Raw genomic sequence first — 18659 nt, 5'->3', positions numbered from 1 at the left:
GATCGTCGGTCAGCACGCTGTGTTAATCGCCAACGTACGACAACGCACGCGAAGAATGGCCTCCCCGAAGTGCGGAGTGCGATGAATCAGTTATTATGTTGCCCTCGACCGGCTACTTCAAGACGATAAATTGCCCGTTTTATGACGGCGGATCGTGCGACCGGCCCTACTGTCATTTCAAACACACCAGGCGAGGTAAGAGATCGCGACCTTCAAGCCATCCCCGAAACACGCGACATTGCCTGACGCGTGGTAGAATCACTTCCTTGATTGAAGGAATTTTAGAAAAACTACTTGCGCGTTCATCGTGTAAATATACCTCTCGCACGCTATCGAGTAGTCGTAATTGTGGGATTGATTGAGTCAGAATGACTTCCTTGACTTTGGATTCTTTGTTTGCTTCCTTTGTTTAAAAAGACCAAGAACATTGAGGGACTAAGAGAGTGATGCTTTAGAATGATTCATTCCATTATTGCAAGATTGAGAATTTAATATATTAATCTTGCAATAGTCGTTAATATTTTATATTTTTATAGTTATTTATTGTTTTAAATATTCTGTTTGAAAATTAAATATTTATAAATAGATAATTTGTTCCTAGATATGTCATAAGAAGTAGTCGAAGTAATTCATCCAATACTTCATGCGAGATGTAAAATTAAAATTTTTAATTTTTTAAATCATTTATATAAGCTAGTAGAAAATACATAATAATATTTTCTATAGAAGATGCAGGCAGTGCAGCAGGAGTGGCAGGAGTGGTGGAGGCCCAGACGACGGAGCAAGTACAAGAAGACAAGGCTACTGATGTCGTGACTTCAGCTCCCGATATGTTACAACATCTAGTAACAGAAGCTGTAAAAAAAGTACTCGCTAATCAAGAAGTTGCAGATACTGAGAAGGTTTCACAGAACATTGTCTCTCAAGTAGTGGAGGGGCTCAAGCCAACTCTATCCTCTGGTTCCGCTGCCTCTATTTGTAATACTGTGTCTAATATAGGAAAGCATATCGCAATTCCTACACCGATTACAAAGCCAGTTGTATGTGTCTACAATCCAACACCGATAGCGGAACTAAAGAAGCGGCATATACCTGTAGTCTCGTATATGCCGACAAGAGAAAGTCGAGTGGCTGTGAAACGGAAATTCTCGCCGGAAAGAGTTAAACCATGGTTGAACGTTGTTCAAGAATCGAGCAGTTCCCAAGTTACACCCGAAATTATATATAAACCCACTGCTATAAATGCAACCGAACAGGATGCTGTGCAAGGTTACGTGCCGACGGTTAAATCTGATACATCTTCATCCAACTCGTACGACGATGGTAACTCGAATGATTATCAACTTAAATTTAAGGAGGTATATTATCCAAGATCAAAGAAGAGAAGAGAAGAATATGTTCCGAAAAAAGTTAAAGCGCCGTTGAAAACGGTTCAGCAATTAAATGACGCCGTTTTAAATCAATTTGATTCTGATTTTGATATGATAGATGAAATCATTGCTTCCAATCACGTCACTTCTAAGGTGCTAGGGCAGGTGAAAGCGTCAGCCAGTGAAGATTCTCAAGATTATTCTATGGATATCGAACCCAAGTTCTCCGATGACGAACCTGTAGAGGATGCATCTATGGATGAGCATAATGTAAGTGTAAAAAAATCTGAGCAAACGGAAGATATAAATGAGAAGGAAAAGGAGAATTTGCAACATGCAGGAATTGATAGTGCGGATAAACAAACGAGCAATAAAGATAATAAAATACATAGCAATCATTATGACGCTAAAACGGGTGATTTAAAAAGTAGTGATAAATCTAAGCATAATGTAAATGACTCAAAAAGATTATTGGATAGCAAGGAAGATTCTGTAAAAGAGGATATTGATAAAGCAAAGGACAGACATAAAAGTCATAGTAAAAGCAAGGAAAGAGACAGAAAGGACCGCCACAATTCTGAGAGGAGAGACAAAGAAAAATCGCGGCACAAGTCAGATTCTAAAGATAAGCACCGTTCCTCCTCTAGTAGAGACAAAGATAGAAGAAGAAGCAGCCATGAGAGTAAAGACTCTTCACATGGGAATAAAGAGCACACGGACTCACGAAAACACAGACATACCTCTCCGAAGAAAGACAAGAATGATCATCACAAATCCAGTCGACGTGACAAACATAAATCGAATTCGAATTCATCTAACTCGAAATCGAGTAAATGCGTGTCAAGTAGAAGTGACAGAAAACGTCGCTCGGAATCAAGTCGACGGTCCAGTGATTCTTCTAAAAAATCTAGCAAGCACAAGGAAAGCAGCAGTGAGAGGAATTCATCTGACAGATCCGTTAGTTCTGTAAACAGTACTCATTCTTTCATTGATGGGATTTTGGAACTATCAGACTCTGATCACGACGTGCAAGAGGAATGCTTAAGAATTTTTCAGGAATACCAAGCTTCTGACTATCCAAAATTAGTATCGGTCAAGAAGTCTTTGAAAGAAGAAAATGAGAACCTAGAAGAAATTGGTAAGAAGAGAGTTGCGCATCCTTCGGCGGCCACGAGCGTTACGAGACAGTTAGGTCCTAGTCAGCCACCAAAAAAGCTTATAACTCCGCAACAGAAGATGTACGAACGGTGGCGTTTGATGAGAGAAGCGGCAGCTGAGAAAGCTGCAAAGAAGGCAGCTGAAAAGGCGGCAGCTGAGAAAGCGGTAATTGATATGAAGACTCAAGTTACAGCTACGTTAGCAGATCGGTCGTCGAATAACTTTAGACAACGTGTATCTGTGCATAAAGAGCATATGGAATCTATCTCGTCGATGAGTAATAACGACGTACAACCGAATACAAACGGTCGCATTCGAATCGCTCATGTTCCATACGCGAAATCTCTTGCGATGGAAAAAAAGAAAGTCGCGGTCACAACGGGAAGGAACGAGGATGCGAAGGGGGTAGATAATAAAACAGTAGCGCAAACTACGAAAGGTGTACGTGTCGCTCATATACCACAAGTGGTACCTCAACTTGTACGTCCGGAACCGTTGCAAGTTGCTACTCAGAAGTTTCCTTTGAATGTTCGTCAGTATTATATTAATTTAATGCACGATATATGCGTGCAAATTTATACAAGTGGCGACGATGCGGCGCAACGTGCCGTCAGAGAAGAGCTCGCATGTCACGAGAAATGCAAGGCACTCGCAGTGTACAAGAATTCATGCATGTTAGCGGCTCATAGACTAAGGAAGGAAGTAGATCAAAGCAAGTCGAATGAAAAGTCCGCTAGTTCGACCTGCGGTATGGTGTCCCACGAAGCGGTTCTTGCCGGCAAATCGAAAGGTTCTTGGAGCGTGATCAAGAATAAGAAGAATGTGATAGATTTTAAAGGACCAGCGCTCTACAATATGCTCAAAAAATGGATCATGTCAGAACAACAGCTTAGAGACAACGGATTTCCACGTAAACATCCAGATGATACAAAGGTAAAAAATTTAAAGCAAAATATATAAGAAAATTAGTGTAGATTTAGCAAGAAAATTGGTGTAGATTTTTCAGGTTATATTGGAAAAATGAAATAAGATAAACAATAATCAAATATAAAATCGATATACGCATTGAAACCTTCCATTTAATCAAAATACACATTTTCAATTAAATATATTTTCTGTTTTGCAGGGACGAGCTAAAGTATACGTAATAAATTCGCGAAACCAAAGTATTTTATCAAAAGTGCCTAATGAAAGAATATGCAGCCGATGTGGTCAAGCATATATGGTAGATAAACTGGGCTTTCCTACGCAGCAACAAAACTGTATATATCACTGGGGCAGAAAGTTCACTGTTAGAGGTGAGGGCAAATATAGTTGTTGCCAGCAATATGGCTCTGCTACAGGCTGTTGTGACGCAAAGACGCATGTGTGGGACTACACGGATTATGAAAATCTTCGTGGTTACGTTAGAACTTTATCGAAAGGTATTTTTAGATTCTTGCACTTTTTTTCATACATGTAAAATGTATTATGCCGATTTCTTTTTGCACAGATGTTCCTATCGATGAGCAAGGGGTTTACGCACTTGACTGTGAAATGTGTTATACTACACATGGTTTAGAGCTAACTAGAGTGACAATTATTGATGAAGATTGTAAAGTGATATACGAAACGTTAGTCAAGCCGCAGAATCCAATAATTGATTACAATACGAGGTAAATTGCAATAAGTTGATCAGTGTATTTGTATATCATTTATATAAAATATAAGTCTATGAAATATTGATTTATATATATATAAGTAATTGTCTATGTTACGATAGGTTTTCAGGAATTACGGAAGAAGACATGAAGGATGTGACAACGACCATTTTAGATGTACAAGCTACAATTCTCACAATGTTCTCGGACAAAACAATTTTAGTGGGTCATAGTCTTGAAAGCGATTTTAAAGCTTTGAGGCTACTACATGATACTGTTGTGGATACTAGCGTCATGTTTCCACATAGGAATGGATATCCACAAAAAAGAGCGTTGAAAAATCTCTGTTCTGAGTATCTCAGAAAGATCATACAAAATGATAGTGAGTTTAATTTTTAATAGAAAAAGAAAAGATTAAATGAATAATACAAACTAATATTTAAATAATTTTAGTCGGTGGTCATGACAGTAAAGAAGATGCCGTCGCTTGTATGGAGTTAATTCGTTGGAAAGTGAAGGAAGAAGCGAAATTACAGTGAAATTATGCATACAAGAACAAACATTATCACGATTGTATGCTATTACATTTTTCGCTTTTGCGACATTATCGACGAGGTGCTATTAAAGATGGCTATCTAATCTTTGGTAAATTTTTTTTTATGGATATATTTACAAAGAATAATTAATGAATATTAGGTTTATTGATATTATTTATCTGCTATAAATATTCAAATGATTAATTAATCTATAATGCAATATTTATTTTATGATTTATTATTAAATTAGCCAAACTTCACTTTTTTTTTTGGTTAAAAATTATTTTCCACATTCGATAATCGAATATGAAAGTGCAGTATATTAAAAGTTGAATATTATTATTTTATATAAATATATTCATACATGCAAAATATTTGGATTACAAAATTATTATGAAATATATTATTATATGTTATATATTTTTATATTAATAATAATAATATATCATTTTAAGTTGGTTGTTCAAATTTTGGCGGGGATCCAATATTTTCACAAGTTTATCCTTAATAATACCTTGTCATTATAGCCAGGCCAGTAATGTTGCGCATACTTTACTGCCTATACACTGCGCATATTTTGTATACTGTATTATATCTTCTTATGTATAAATATGTAATATACATTTATTATTCTTAACTTAGGATTTTCTTTTAATTAAATTTGAGATCATATAGTTAATGAAATCATATCCACATCAATTTTCGTTATGTTTATTAGAACATAAGTATCATACGATAATAAAGAATTAATACGGAGCATTACACCAATTTCGACATACATCACAACATTTCGATTGATATTTTTGTACTCCCTGTTATATTATTACTTATTTATATGTTGTAGCATTAAAAAGACTTGTACTTATTTATTTATTGACCCAACCTTGTAGCATAGATATATATTTCACGGATCAATAATAAATTAACTGCTTATTAATTATATTGTATATTTATATATATCAAATAACGGATAAATATATTTATTTTTTATACTGTAATTGAGTTTACCGAAAGATACATTTATCCCCTAATTGAACTATAAGTAATACTATAAGTAATTAATGGATATTTTAAAGTGTTATTTGAAATAAAATAATAATATACACTTTAATTACATATTCCGTTTCAAATAATATTTAAATACTTGTATCTATATAGATTTATTTTTTTTTTTAAGATAATTAGATAAGTTATAGAATAAGATAGGTTAAGCCAGAATTGAAATATACGTCTTTCGAAACTCTCGAAAAATCGTCAGGGTTATTAGGAAATCATATTAGGCGAAGAGGTTGCAGAAGGTGGCATAATTTAATCCAAATATATTATACTCTTAAGATAATAGTTTCACGTCGGTAACGACAAAACCGCAAACTACTTTATCGATTATCAGAAATTATCGATAATGCGTAAAATAGAAAATGCAAAATTTGTATAACTGCCACTTCCTACTACCTCTTTGCAAAAAATATTAACCTGATACCTTTGACGATTTTTCGAGGTTATTAAAAGACACGAACTCAAACTTTTGCCGACCTAATCTTTCATCTAATCGTCATGAAAAGAAATTAATTTATATATATGGATAAATTTATTTTTAAATTTCTAAATAAACTTTAAAATAAAAAAAAATATATAAAAATATATTATTTATATGTTAATAATTATATTATAATTCTTTTTTAAAAATTTCCATTAGCTCCAATATCAATAAAATTATGCTCATTGACGCATTTTTGTATAAAACGAAAAAATCTAATAGAAAAAAGGTGTTGCAGTACCCCGCGAAGCGGAGGCATCAGATATTAATCAATATTGATTGTTGACTATTCAAGTTAGAAAATCTGTCATACCGACATAGCAATTCGTGCTCGCAATACTTGGAGTAAGATAAAATAAAAATTAGTTTATGAGTTCTGCAAGGAAAGAATGTTATGAGCGATTAAACGAGGATATTTATTTCTTTACTTTTTCTCTATTTTTCGTGCTCTCTTTCTTTGATATTCCTGGATATAAGTACTAAATCATTTTGTATTCACAAAAAATGTTAAAAAGAGCACAAGTAACAACAAACCATTTCTATTTGCATTTATTATTATTATTAAATAATCTTAAATATTTAATCACAGATTTAAAATATAATAAATGTATACATATTTATATATTTACATCATTTTCTGCAATAAAGAAAGCAAAGTTTGGCATCTCTCTTTCACCTACAATTAAAGATTTAATTGAATGAAATATATATATGTATAAAAAAAATATATATATATATACAATTATAGAGTTAAAAATAAAAATATTACTTGATGAATAGTACGATTCTCTAATTTTTTGCTAATCAATAGGAATGAATTTTCTGAGTATTCCTTTTTTATACTTTGCAGCAATATCATATCTTCTTGACGTGTCCATGGTTTATTGTTAATTAAATTAGATTTTGATTGCATATTAGTTTCCATTGTTCCTGCTTCTACATTTTTATTATCTAGAATAAAAGTATAAATATATATATCTAAATTATTATTTTCACTATTATAAATTTTATTAGCAATATAATTCAAATCTAGCTTACTCAAATTACAACCAGTACTATTGCTTGTACTTGGAGAAATTTGTGTTTTTGTAATTAATTCAGTGTTCAACGAATCGTCTTGCATTGACAATTGTATATAATTGTTAGTTTTCGTCTCCGTAAGTTCATTTATTTTTTCTTGTTTTGCAATATCAGACTCATTTCGTTCTGATAAAACATCACTTTCTTCAGTCTTTTTTTCTCGTTTACTTTTGTATTGAGTCATACGCATTCTTTTATCAGGAATTACATGATCTTCAGTACTTATTCTTTTAAAAATTTTTTTTGGATCAGTTTTGAGTGTAAATTTGACATTTCTTTTAGATTTGGTTACTGCCTTTTCATTATCTTCATTATCTTTTAACGGTGAGCTTGTAGTGCATTGTTTCTCTTTTTGACTTGAAATATCTTCGTGATTAGATTCATTTTTTGATGATTTTCGTCGTTTCTTAGACGAAATTGATGGAATAGCTTTATCAGCAATCTTTAACGATATACGCGCAATATTTTCTAATTTCTCCCGATCTTCCCCAGGAAATGTAATTTTGGCAGGTCGTAATCCTTCAAGAGTTTGAAGATAAATTTTTCCATTCAGAAACTGTTTAAAAAGAAAAAAACATATATATATTAAAATATACAAAAAAATAAGAAAAATAAATATATAAACATATAAAAGTTATATAATTAAATATCATATGTTTACTCGTGTGCCACAGGAAACACAATGTTCAGAACTATTTTTCGAATTTGCATCATCCGTATTGTGACAATCACATTTACAATTCTCTCCACCATATGGGTCTTCCTGACATGTTGTCGTTGATAATTCTATATTTTCATATAGTTCTGATGCATTTTCAGTGTAAGTCATATTTTTATCATAAGGTCCTAATGGACACGTCATGTTTTCAAACATATGAGGTGCAAATAAACTGATAAAAATATTAAATACATTTAGATACAAATACAAATAAAGTTAGTCTCGGGTATTAACATAAAGTTAAGATTTATCTTATATAATATTTATAGCAATTATATTTCATATAAAATTATTATGAAATTACCTTTCAGGAGGTTTTGCAGTAGGGAGAATTTGCAAGAATAAATCCATAACGAGTGGATGACCTTTAAAGACAGAACTTATAACAGTATGAACATTTTCTAAAGTTGTATGTGGATCAGATGAAAGTTGTGTAATTGCTTGCATCATTTTTGCTATCCGTGATGGTTGCTTAGCAAAATATATTTGTGCAACATGAACGAAATCATTCATCTTTTGTAACATCATATATTCTATAGATTTACCAATCATTGCAGCTTGATGTGGTTTTAAAAATAACAGAAAATCTGTACATATTTCTGGATAATTTTGTAATTTTTTACAGATCTCTTGATATAATTGAATAATTAATATGTCTTTTTTCATTGCAGTATCTTGTAATATCTGTTTATTTGTTAATTCTTCGGAAAATGATGGATTAACATCTATACGATTAATACTTTCTAACTTTTCACTGTAATCCAAATATAACTTTATCACAGCCTTAAATGTTTCTGGATTATTAGATTCCAATGTTAAGTGCAATTTCTGAAGATACGACGCTGCAAATTCTATAAAAATAAATATAAATTAAAGAAATAATATTTATTTAATTATTTTAACTGACTTACTTGCTTCACGTTCTTCTTCATTCAACGGGTTCTCAGCTTTTAATAATCTTTTGATAATTTCCAATTCTCTAGTTTGCTTAGCTTTTTTTCTACTTATAGGATCTTTTATTATCGTAGTACTGGCTAGCATTAATTCTGCTATTTCTTCTTCGTTATCCTGTGTAAAACGTTATCCTGTGTAAATCATTTAGATATCTATTCGATTTTCTTCAATGTAATAAATTAAAACTTACAACTTTTGATGAACTACAATGCTCATCAATATTTTTATCTATAATATCTTTTTCTTTAGATTTTAAAGTGCAATTAGACGAATTCTTTGAGCCTAAAGCTTGTGCCATCAATTTCATATTTTGAGCACTTCGTGTTTTTGCTAATCGTGGTGTGGTTTTTCGTATTTGTGGTGATCCTAATGATATTTGTTGTGATTCTTTTTCTTTGGATATTTTTAAATTTCTAGGTAATATAATATTTAATTTTGTATTATTTACATCTGATGATTTATCTGTTTGTGTTAATTTTACATCTGAAGTATTTGCTTTTAAAGAGCAAATATTTGTATGCGTTTTATATACTGTTTTCTTTTTATGAATTTCTATATTTTGTGTATTATTATCGGATATTTTTTTATCGCTGCTATCGAGTTTAAAACTTTGTGTAGTAGAATTATCAATCTTAGCTGAAGCTTTTGGATTTAAAGTTGCAGGTAATATTTTTGGTAACATATTTACAATTGGATTTCGTAATAGATGATTTTTAGGAATACTAGGGTATGATTTTATTATTGTATTCATGTTAGTGTCTTCTTTATTAAAATTATGATACGAATCAAATATATCTTTATTTTTTACCGAATTATTTCTATATTTTTTTTGCTGTAAATGAAATAAATAAGTTAAACATAATATTAAACATTAAATTTAATATTAAATATTAAATTAAGTCATGAAATATATATATAGGTTTATCCGACTAATATAAAAACAAAATTATAATTATTATACTTACAAAATACATTTGCCATCTTACAGGTAAAAGTTCTATGGGTTGATCTTTTGGAGCTTTAAGTTTATTTTCAAGTATTATGTAATGTATTATTTTAGGCGCGCAACCTTTTTCAAAATAATGCTACAATAAATTTTATTTAATAGAGTGGTTGCAATATAAATCTAAAACTTGTTCAATGTAAATATATGGTACCTTGATTGGATTTTCATCTTTAGAAGCGCGACGTTTGTTAATATGATGAAACATTCCTCGTGCGTCTCTACATGGTAGCAGGTAATCGCTAATAAGTTGAGTTGCATCAATCAACTGCATTTTTTTTGAATGAAATTTCCTTGGTATAGATGCAACGTATGGTAAGAATTGTTCTATACCTAATGCAATTAAACTGCAAATGGCATACTGAAATAAGGTAAAATAAAATAACTTTAATATTTAAATTTGAATATACTTACGTTTCTTCCGATTTTAAGTATGTAGATTTTGTATTTTGTTTAACACCATTTCTGAAAGGTATCGACGGTAGAAGCTGTGGGTACATAAGAGCTTTACTTTCAACAAATAATTTTTCTAATTCAGGAAAAAATTGTTCGGTATATCTCCATTTATTTTCAATATATATTTGAGTTTTAGCAATTTCATTCGTTATACTCTTTTTGAAATCTGCATGAAACTCTGAGTTATTAAATTTATTTTCCCAAGTTGATACTAATTTTAAAGCTTCTTCTAAGTTTTTTGCATTAAATGTAGAATTTGGACCATTACTTAAATACCTAACAAATATTAACATGCTCATTAAAATTCATGTTTATTTTGAGATATATATATATATATATATATATATATATATGTGTGTGTGTGTGTGTAATATGTATGTATATATATATATATATTTATATATATATATATATATATATATATATTAGATTAATATTATATATATATATAAAATATGATACATACATATATATATGTGTGTGTGTGTGTGTGTGTGTGTGTATAATATATTTATTATACCTCAAACTATCTAAGTTTTGTTTACATATTTTTGCTAATGAATGATATTCTGGATGCATATAAGTCATAACAAAATATTGTGCCATTAATTGTACATGTTGCTGAAATTGTGTGGCTAATAGAAGACGTTGTTCAGGATTGATCAATTTTGGCAATTCAGGTTCCGTAACTACTGGTAAAAGATGTGCTACAGAGCAATTCTGAAAGCATAAAAAATATGAAAATTTGAATTATTATAATTTTTATTGAAGTTTACATTTGTGCTATATTAAGATGATGTAAATTAATTTTTTTATACCATAGTGCTATTTTCAATTGGTGGTGTTATATTATCTAAAACTTTCTTCTTTTTTGACACTTCTTGTTCTTGTGTTGAAAACATTGGAGTTAATTCAAGTAATTCTGCAATTAAATCATATTGTTCCTTACGAGGAACTTCTACTGCTCTATCTGTCCTAAGTTCTTCTTTATCCACTGTTAATATTTAAAAGTGTTAATATTTCAAAAGTTTAAGATATAATTTTATTTTATTAGATATAGATATTTATTAGATATAGAATATATCAAGAAAAAAATAATAATAAAGACAAATCATAGAAATACATACATAAATCTGTTTCTTCATCCTCCAAGATGTTATATTCTGGATCTGCTTCTGGATCATCCTCTACAGCTAGTTCTTGTGTCAAAGGTTGCGTAAATTCTTTCAAAAAATTATCCCAATCTTCATCAAGTTCACAATCCCAATCCTCAGTCATATCAGCAGTTATATCAGGTGGTATAAATGCTTGTTCTATTTCCTCCAAAGAAGTTTCACTCAAAGAAAATTTGGAACGTGTTCTTTGACCAATACTTTCTTCTTCCATCGAAACAGGAGGAACACTTAAGAATAAAATTATTAATTATTATCAGAAGAATTTGACAATATTATAAAAAACTATAAGAGACAAGAGTTTAAAAAAAAAATTTCAAAGAATTAAAAAAATAATATAAATATAGATATTTCTTACACTGGTATTTTAAAAATTCCTTCAGAATCATATTGTATTTGTGGTGATGTTTGTTGTTCAGAAGAAGTCAAATTCTTATTATTTGATGACATCAACAGCTGTGACTCTATATCACTGTTTATTATATTTTCTACTTCCCTATCATCGTCACTCTGTTTATCATGTTCAGGATTATATTCTTCATCAGATGAATCTTCTGATAGTTCCTCCTGAATCAAAGCTTGCACTTCCGAAGAAGTCTGTTGTGGCGTAGTAATAGGCCATGGTATACTGACTTTTGCAGCTGCTAATTTTCTGTAAACATTAAGTTAAAAATTATATAAACAATAATTATAGCAAATAATTATTAGACATCTAAATAAAAAACAATACATACTTAGCTTTAGCTCTTGTGAGTTTAGGACCAATGTTAACATCATTTTCTGTGTCTTGAAGCCATTTTTGTACCATTGTCATTAAATGTTCATAAGGAATTACATGTTTCAATATATTTTTAACGTTAGTGGCAGTTAAGTTAGTTTTGGCAGCTTTAGCATCGAGTTGTCTCTCAATCTCTTCTTCCATTTCATTAAGTACTGATGCTTCTTCGACAGCCTCTCTCTTGTGCTTACTGGATGGCTCATAATTATCCACCTCGGATATATCAATTTGTAGATCTGCATTTTCGGAATCGGTCGAGTTTTCGCTATTAACATCGTTGAAGTCAAAGTTAATTGAAAATGACAAGTTGCATTTCCTGGGTGATTCAGTTAAAGGAACAGAAGGTGCTGATATGTCGACATCGTTCCGTGTAAGTTTACTCGTTTCTTCCATTTCAACGTGAAATTAATTTTTATCTAATTTAAAACTAATTAAAAACGCCGATATATGTAATTTTATTTTTCTGTCAGATATTATTTCGAACATGCATTTTATAGCAATGAGAAATTACAAGAGAGATTTCTAACCATTTCTAACTTTTGTCATAATAAAAGCGCCTAACTCCAGACAGACTGAAACATTTAAGTAAGAAAAATCTCTAGAAAACTTTACGATGCCAATGCATAGGATTATAAAAGCACTAAAGATTTCTAGACTAATTGCGAAACCGGCTTGATAAATTTCGTGAATGAGAATCAGGATTGAGTCAAAAAGATAATTCTAAATACATCGACATGTTTTGTATACGACTGTATAAGGTTATGTCTCGTGCAAATTTTTAAATTGCCGGGACGTATTCTTTAGAGACATTACACGTAATTCTTAAGATGTAACAAGATTTAAAAATTATTTTTTGAGTTGTGACAGTTACGTAGTCTTGGACGACAAAAAAATGAAGCTGGTCAAGCCGAATTGGGTTACTCATGATGGTTCGTAACATTTATTGCTTTTACCGATATCTCGACTTTTTATTTAATTTGAAAGAAAAGATCTAATATTAATCTTTTCAGGATATCCGATTTTCTCTATTGATATACATCCTGATGGAAAAAGATTTGCCACTGGTGGTCAAGGTATATTGTACATCTTGTTTTTAAATCAAAATATATACATGTAAATTAGAATGATACTAGAAATGTCAATAAAAACATTTAAATTTTATATTATTATCACATTTGATTATTAGGTGGTGATTCAGGGAGAGTTGTAATATGGAACATGGAGCCAGTGGTTAGCGAGACTGCTGAATTAGATTCTAATGTTCCAAAGATGCTTTGCCAATTAGATAACCATCTCGGTAAAAAATTATTTTTTTTATATTATTAACTTATTTGTATATAACATATCTTCTATTCTTTGCCTACAGCATGTGTAAATTGTGTAAGATGGAGCAACAGTGGATTATTGGCATCTGGTGGTGTAGATAAACTTATTATGATTTGGAGATTATCCGGATCAGGAGGAAGTTCCATTTTTGGTGGAAAAGCCAGTGTAGAAACTTGGAGATGTATTGCAACATTGCGTTCACATGAAGCTGATGTACTTGATCTCGCATGGGCACCACATAGCCCATGGCTAGCTTCTGCTTCAGTGGATAACAGTGTAATAGTATGGGATGCTTCCAAATTTCCTGCAGTGGTCGCAGTATTAAAAGGTCATACAGGTTTTGTAAAAGGAATCACTTGGGATCCTGTGGGAAAATACTTAGCATCTCAATCCGATGACAAAACATTAAGGGTGTGGCGTACTACGGATTGGACAGAAGCAGCATTAATATCTGAACCGTTTGACGAGTGTGGTGGAACGACTCATGTCCTGAGGCTTTCCTGGAGTCCAGATGGTCAATATTTGGTGTCTGCTCATGCTATGAATGGAGGTGGACCTACTGCTCAAATCATAGAAAGAGATGGTTGGACACAGGATAAAGATTTTGTTGGTCATCGGAAAGCAGTAACTTGTGTTGTAAGCATTGAATATGTTTCTTTTTTCTTTAATAATAAGAAGACTTATCGGAAATAATTGTATTAAATTTTTATATAAGTTTCTATAATTTTTTATTTTATTTTTTTTTTTGCAGAGATTTAATGGTAATATTCTACAGAAGAAACAGCCAGGTTCCTCTAAACCACAACAGTATTGCTGTGTTGCAATAGGATCACGAGATCGTTCTTTATCAGTCTGGTTAACATCCTTAAAAAGGCCTTTGGTCGTAATTCATGAATTGTTTACACATTCTGTGTTAGATGCCAGTTGGTCACCATGTGGTCTTCGCCTTGCCGCATGTTCTTGGGATGGAACGGCTGTATTTATTGAATTTACTCAACAGGAATTAGGGCAACCTCTCGATCCTGCTGAACAAGTAATTATATATATAAATATTATATACACAAATTATTATTTATATATATATATATATATATATATATATATATATATATATACTTATAGAATTATTTTTTTATGTCTATAGAGTAGCCTTCATGAACGATTGTACGGTAAACCATTGGTTCAAGGAGGCTGTATGGTGATGGAAGCACCAGAACTCCTCAATTTGAAGCCACCGGCATCAAATCAATCTTCCCAAGTATCTGTTCCTAGTATTCCTCCAGTCACTAATACAGCAACTACTCCTGTTAAGGGACCTATCAATAAACAAATCGAAACGAGAACTTCTGATGGCAAACGAAGAATTACGCCTATGTTCATTCCACCGCCGGCAGATACAACGTAAGTTAATTTATCAATTTTATTTATTTATTTATTTATTTAATTAATTTGGATCCGACGTGACTTGAATCTTGTGACATTTTTCTGTGATACTCAACTTTCAGGGATACAAATATCACTGGCACACCAACATTTACGAGTAAAGTACAAACGAAAAGTTCGATTGTGATAGAGAAACGTAACGATGTCGTTGCACCCAACGTTACTTCATCCGTAAAACCAGCTATCGTTGACACTCCAGGATCTTCTCTTACATTGAAACGCAAAGAACAAACAACACCGAGAATACATCATTCTTCGCCAAGTAAAAAGCCCAAATTCGTATCTGATAGAAACACAGGTCAGATGTTATTGCCTCCGTTGAAGCCGTCCAGCTCGTTATCTCAGCAGGCGGGTCATTACGCTGTAACTGTCACTAATAGTCAAGGCTTGGCCCATTTACAAGTATTTAAAGGCACAGATTCTGAACCAACGTGGGATATCTATTTAGGATATAGTGCTGTAGCATTAGCAGCATCACCAGCTGTGATAGCCTTGGGTTTAGAGGACGGGAGTCTTCACACATTTCATCCCGCGAAAGGATGTCGACCAGCGCCACCATTAGCACCACCAGCACCGTTGGCAAAAGTTCACGCTGTTGGGAATGCGGTAATTTGGTTCTAATTTAATCTAATTTAATCTTGTATATATTTTTACAGTATGTTTTTTAATACGTTTGCTAATAGTTAATAATAAAACATTGAACAGGTGATGGTGATATCAAGCTGCGGTGCCGTTCGCGTATGGGAAATAGGAAATACATGTAGAATGATTGTTTCAACCTCGGCTGCTCACTTAGCAGTGCCTGGAACATCCTTATTGTCATGTACTTTGTATAATGGAATGCCTCATGTAGCATTTACTAACGCACGAGCATATATATACCACAAAGATATGGGTATAGCAAGCTTGTAATTTTTTTCTTTGTGATTTACATATGATTATAATAAATAAATATTGTATATTGCATAAAGGGACATGGCTGTTAATTGGAGATAGTCAAGATCCAGTGTGGCGATGGTCGTCATTCAACGTACTGAGCACTTCTGGTAATAGAGCACCCAGAGGACCTTTGTCATCATTACAGGAAGGATTGCTTAGAACTGCCGGGAATACCTTACCAAATCCACGATTACCGCATAGTGCACCAAGCGTGGTTTCTTATTTGGAACAACAGTTACTTGCATCTAAAGCTCTTGGAAGCGCTCAAGAATATGTTCATTGGCTTATGGCTCTGGTGTCATTCTTATTAACGCAAGGTGCGTCATGTTTGCATTTCATTCTCGTATATTTACTTTAAATCATATTCGCAATGTTTTTAGATGGTTTGGAAAAACGTCTAAGGTTAATTTTGGATGATCTTTTGGGCCCAAGCCACACGTCAGCTTCTAAAAGTGTATGGGATCCTGTTATTTTGGTAATATTATCTATATATCTACTCATTAATCATCTAATTAATTTGATTGCATAATATTCTTTTTGCAAATATTCTATAGGGAATAAAAAAACATAAGCTTCTGGGCGATGTTCTAGCTGTGGTTGGTGGCCATCTTCGTTGGCAAAGGTTATACCTCGAATATTCAGAGCAGTTAACAACGCTGAAGAATCAGATTAATTAATGGTGATTTATCATAATGCAAATTCATTATGCCAAAAGCAACTCATCTTTTAGATTAGTGTCTTGTATATTTCTAAAGATATTGTCATAAGATATATATTTACAAATAAGACTGTACAGTTTTTATAACATGTGACTTGATACAATTGTATAATAATGAATAAACAATTTTTAGTATATTAACATTTATCATGAAAGAAGAATTATTTATATAATTATTTATATAATTTTTCTTGACAATGTTATTTGCCACAATAGATGAGTTACTTTAGGAAACATGGACGCGGATAGTGATCGTATAAGTTACAAATAAATTCATAATAATATATTATACCGATAGAATACACCAGCTTTTAAGCTCTCTTTTTATAAAAATACATAACAAAGCAATGTGCAATAAGCAGGAAATTCATAATTTTAAAAGCATAATTGGTGATCAAAACTAATTGATTTTCGCAGGATGAATTAAGTGCGTTTTTTGTGCGTGCATTGCCGCTGTTCTTGTTATTATGCTTATACAAATAGATTTACACACAGTTGTCGTAACTTCTCTCTTAACTTTATTCATGGAATATTAATGCAACAGCAAAATGATTGCGATAGATTGATGTTCTTTTTAAGGTCGTTTTCTCCTATAGAAGACGTTACGTCCTGAATTAGCACCATTAACTATCATATTATTAGATTAATTCTAGAGAATATGGGAAAAAGAGCTGAGACAACTCTCTTTCTCAAAAACTGATTGAACGCGACGTTTCGATATAAACGTAACGTATAAAAAATAAAGTTAGGCAAGTTATCTCTTACGTCAATTCTCTATTACGAATGTTGCATACGATAGGAACGCGGTAATACGAGATTTATCGCATATGCGTGTTTTACTATATATATATATATATATATATATTGAAGATTTATCATCAGAGATTGTTCTTGTCTCATTTCGTTGTATACCCCGCGCGACATCAGATTTCGCGCTCGAAAACGAAAATAAATTTTTTATACAACAGGAAACAATGAACGCGAAGCGTGATGTTAGGCGGAGTCGCATCTCCTAATCGCAATTTACATCATTTAATATAATCCTTTAGTTGTGCTTCAAACGAAAACCGTCTACTGTGCGAAACGACAGTCACGAGTCAGTCGATATTGCACGCGCTGAACAATAAAATATACAATTGTATGTATACAATAAATTAAAGAATGCGTTCTCGTCGGCTACATAATTCTCAGTCGCTTGGTCCGTTACATTATTTACGTACAAATTCGTCGTATGTAAAATTACAATACATTATAATATATAAAGATTCCTGCGCACTGTGGTTACAGTCGATGGAAACGTTGACGAGCAAACCCAGGGCAGTTCGAATTTTATTTTCATCTTTTAATTTCTAATTTCGCAGGGTGAAAGTAAAGTGATTTGATCGTTTTACTTCGTATCGGCTTGCTTCGCCAACGTCTCATGTGGAGTATCAATTTTGTATTGGCAGAGTAACACACGGCTGAACAAGGACATTATCATTTGTATTATACCGGTGGCGGTCCATTTGGATAGAAGGCTATCGGCGTGAAGCTCTTTGCGAGATTATTAGAGAGCATACAACTGTAGTCTTCTTCTGCAGACGGGACCAGCGATGCAACTCCAAGCAGTAACAGCATTAGCGCTTGGATTGGGAGAGAAACTCGTAGGACTCGTCCCAAGAAGCGATAACCGCGCGCCAATACCGTTCGTTCCCTTTCGTCACCACTGGAACAGATTTTCAATAATGGGATATTAAATTATATAGATTACCTCGTCGGGGAGATGAGAGCCAACATTTTCTTACAAACGACAGAACTTTATTTATCAACTTTATTCATTGTACGGCATAAT

At 32.2% G+C, this 18659-nt stretch overlaps 4 protein-coding genes across 15 annotated transcripts in view; 2 read left to right on the top strand and 2 right to left on the bottom strand.

Annotated features, from left to right (window-relative positions):
* Positions 1-59: 59 nt before the first annotated feature.
* On the top strand, positions 60-5557 carry LOC105434359 (uncharacterized). Its single transcript, XM_011650064.3, has 6 exons — positions 60-195; positions 727-3461; positions 3655-3952; positions 4021-4183; positions 4291-4550; positions 4622-5557. Exons 1-6 carry the CDS (start codon positions 96-98, stop codon positions 4705-4707), a joined length of 3642 nt encoding a protein of 1213 aa, XP_011648366.2. The 5' UTR covers positions 60-95; the 3' UTR covers positions 4708-5557.
* Positions 5558-6643: 1086 nt separating this feature from the next.
* On the bottom strand, positions 6644-12981 carry mute (gon-4 like protein muscle wasted). 2 transcript variants are annotated; one of them, XM_089085138.1, is made up of 15 exons: positions 12359-12981; positions 11983-12276; positions 11580-11854; positions 11271-11446; positions 10973-11172; positions 10411-10728; positions 10151-10343; positions 9959-10078; positions 9184-9825; positions 8951-9107; positions 8344-8890; positions 7983-8211; positions 7280-7877; positions 7011-7192; positions 6644-6917 (listed from the first exon to the last, which is right to left on the bottom strand). In XM_089085138.1, the coding sequence occupies exons 1-15, from the start codon at positions 12793-12795 to the stop codon at positions 6867-6869; spliced, it is 4419 nt and encodes a 1472-aa protein (XP_088941264.1). In that variant the 5' UTR covers positions 12796-12981; the 3' UTR covers positions 6644-6866. The 2 variants fall into 2 exon arrangements, with proteins under 2 accessions (XP_088941264.1, XP_088941265.1); XM_089085139.1 differs by lacking the exon at positions 9184-9825.
* Positions 12982-13099: 118 nt separating this feature from the next.
* Hira (histone cell cycle regulator-like protein) lies at positions 13100-16989 on the top strand. Its single transcript, XM_089085151.1, has 11 exons — positions 13100-13331; positions 13413-13475; positions 13589-13699; positions 13769-14364; positions 14480-14761; positions 14873-15129; positions 15234-15777; positions 15877-16066; positions 16143-16427; positions 16491-16585; positions 16665-16989. The coding sequence occupies exons 1-11, from the start codon at positions 13295-13297 to the stop codon at positions 16785-16787; spliced, it is 2583 nt and encodes an 860-aa protein (XP_088941277.1). The 5' UTR covers positions 13100-13294; the 3' UTR covers positions 16788-16989.
* Positions 16990-17323: 334 nt separating this feature from the next.
* Msp300 (Muscle-specific protein 300 kDa) overlaps positions 17324-18659 on the bottom strand; it is an 89144-nt gene continuing 87808 nt past the window's right edge. For 10 of the 11 annotated variants that reach the window (XM_089085126.1, XM_089085132.1, XM_089085136.1 and 7 more), the window contains one exon: positions 17324-18533. In XM_089085126.1, coding sequence (XP_088941252.1) covers positions 18314-18533 — 220 coding nt within the window. In that variant the 3' untranslated portion in view covers positions 17324-18313. The remainder of the gene's footprint in view (positions 18534-18659) is intronic. The other variant, XM_089085135.1, reaches the window with a different exon arrangement.

The sequence above is a fragment of the Pogonomyrmex barbatus genome, unplaced genomic scaffold (assembly GCF_055798465.1).
Source record: "Pogonomyrmex barbatus isolate J1 unplaced genomic scaffold, ASM5579846v1 scaffold1, whole genome shotgun sequence".
In the NCBI taxonomy this organism is placed as follows: domain Eukaryota; kingdom Metazoa; phylum Arthropoda; class Insecta; order Hymenoptera; family Formicidae; genus Pogonomyrmex; species Pogonomyrmex barbatus.
This window is presented reverse-complemented; position numbering and strand designations above follow the sequence as displayed.

What these genes read in the sequence shown, in the direction of transcription:
- Hira (XM_089085151.1), top strand. Translation starts at nt 13,295, where the DNA reads ATGAAGCTGGTCAAGCCGAATTGGGTTACTCATGATG. An exon ending in CTCTCGATCCTGCTGAACAA is followed by an intron (nt 14,762 to 14,872) that starts GTAATTATATAT and finishes TTATGTCTATAG; the next exon opens with AGTAGCCTTCATGAACGATT. An exon ending in GTCATTCTTATTAACGCAAG is followed by an intron (nt 16,428 to 16,490) that starts GTGCGTCATGTT and finishes CAATGTTTTTAG; the next exon opens with ATGGTTTGGAAAAACGTCTA.
- LOC105434359 (XM_011650064.3), top strand. Translation starts at nt 96, where the DNA reads ATGTTGCCCTCGACCGGCTACTTCAAGACGATAAATTGCCCGTTTTAT. An exon ending in AACATCCAGATGATACAAAG is followed by an intron (nt 3,462 to 3,654) that starts GTAAAAAATTTA and finishes TCTGTTTTGCAG; the next exon opens with GGACGAGCTAAAGTATACGT. An exon ending in ATAATTGATTACAATACGAG is followed by an intron (nt 4,184 to 4,290) that starts GTAAATTGCAAT and finishes ATGTTACGATAG; the next exon opens with GTTTTCAGGAATTACGGAAG.
- mute (XM_089085138.1), bottom strand. Translation starts at nt 12,795, where the DNA reads ATGGAAGAAACGAGTAAACTTACACGGAACGATGTCGACATATCAGCA. An exon ending in GGATGAAGAAACAGATTTAT is followed by an intron (nt 11,447 to 11,579) that starts GTATGTATTTCT and finishes AAATATTAACAG; the next exon opens with TGGATAAAGAAGAACTTAGG. An exon ending in GTGTTTCCTGTGGCACACGA is followed by an intron (nt 7,878 to 7,982) that starts GTAAACATATGA and finishes CTTTTTAAACAG; the next exon opens with TTTCTGAATGGAAAAATTTA.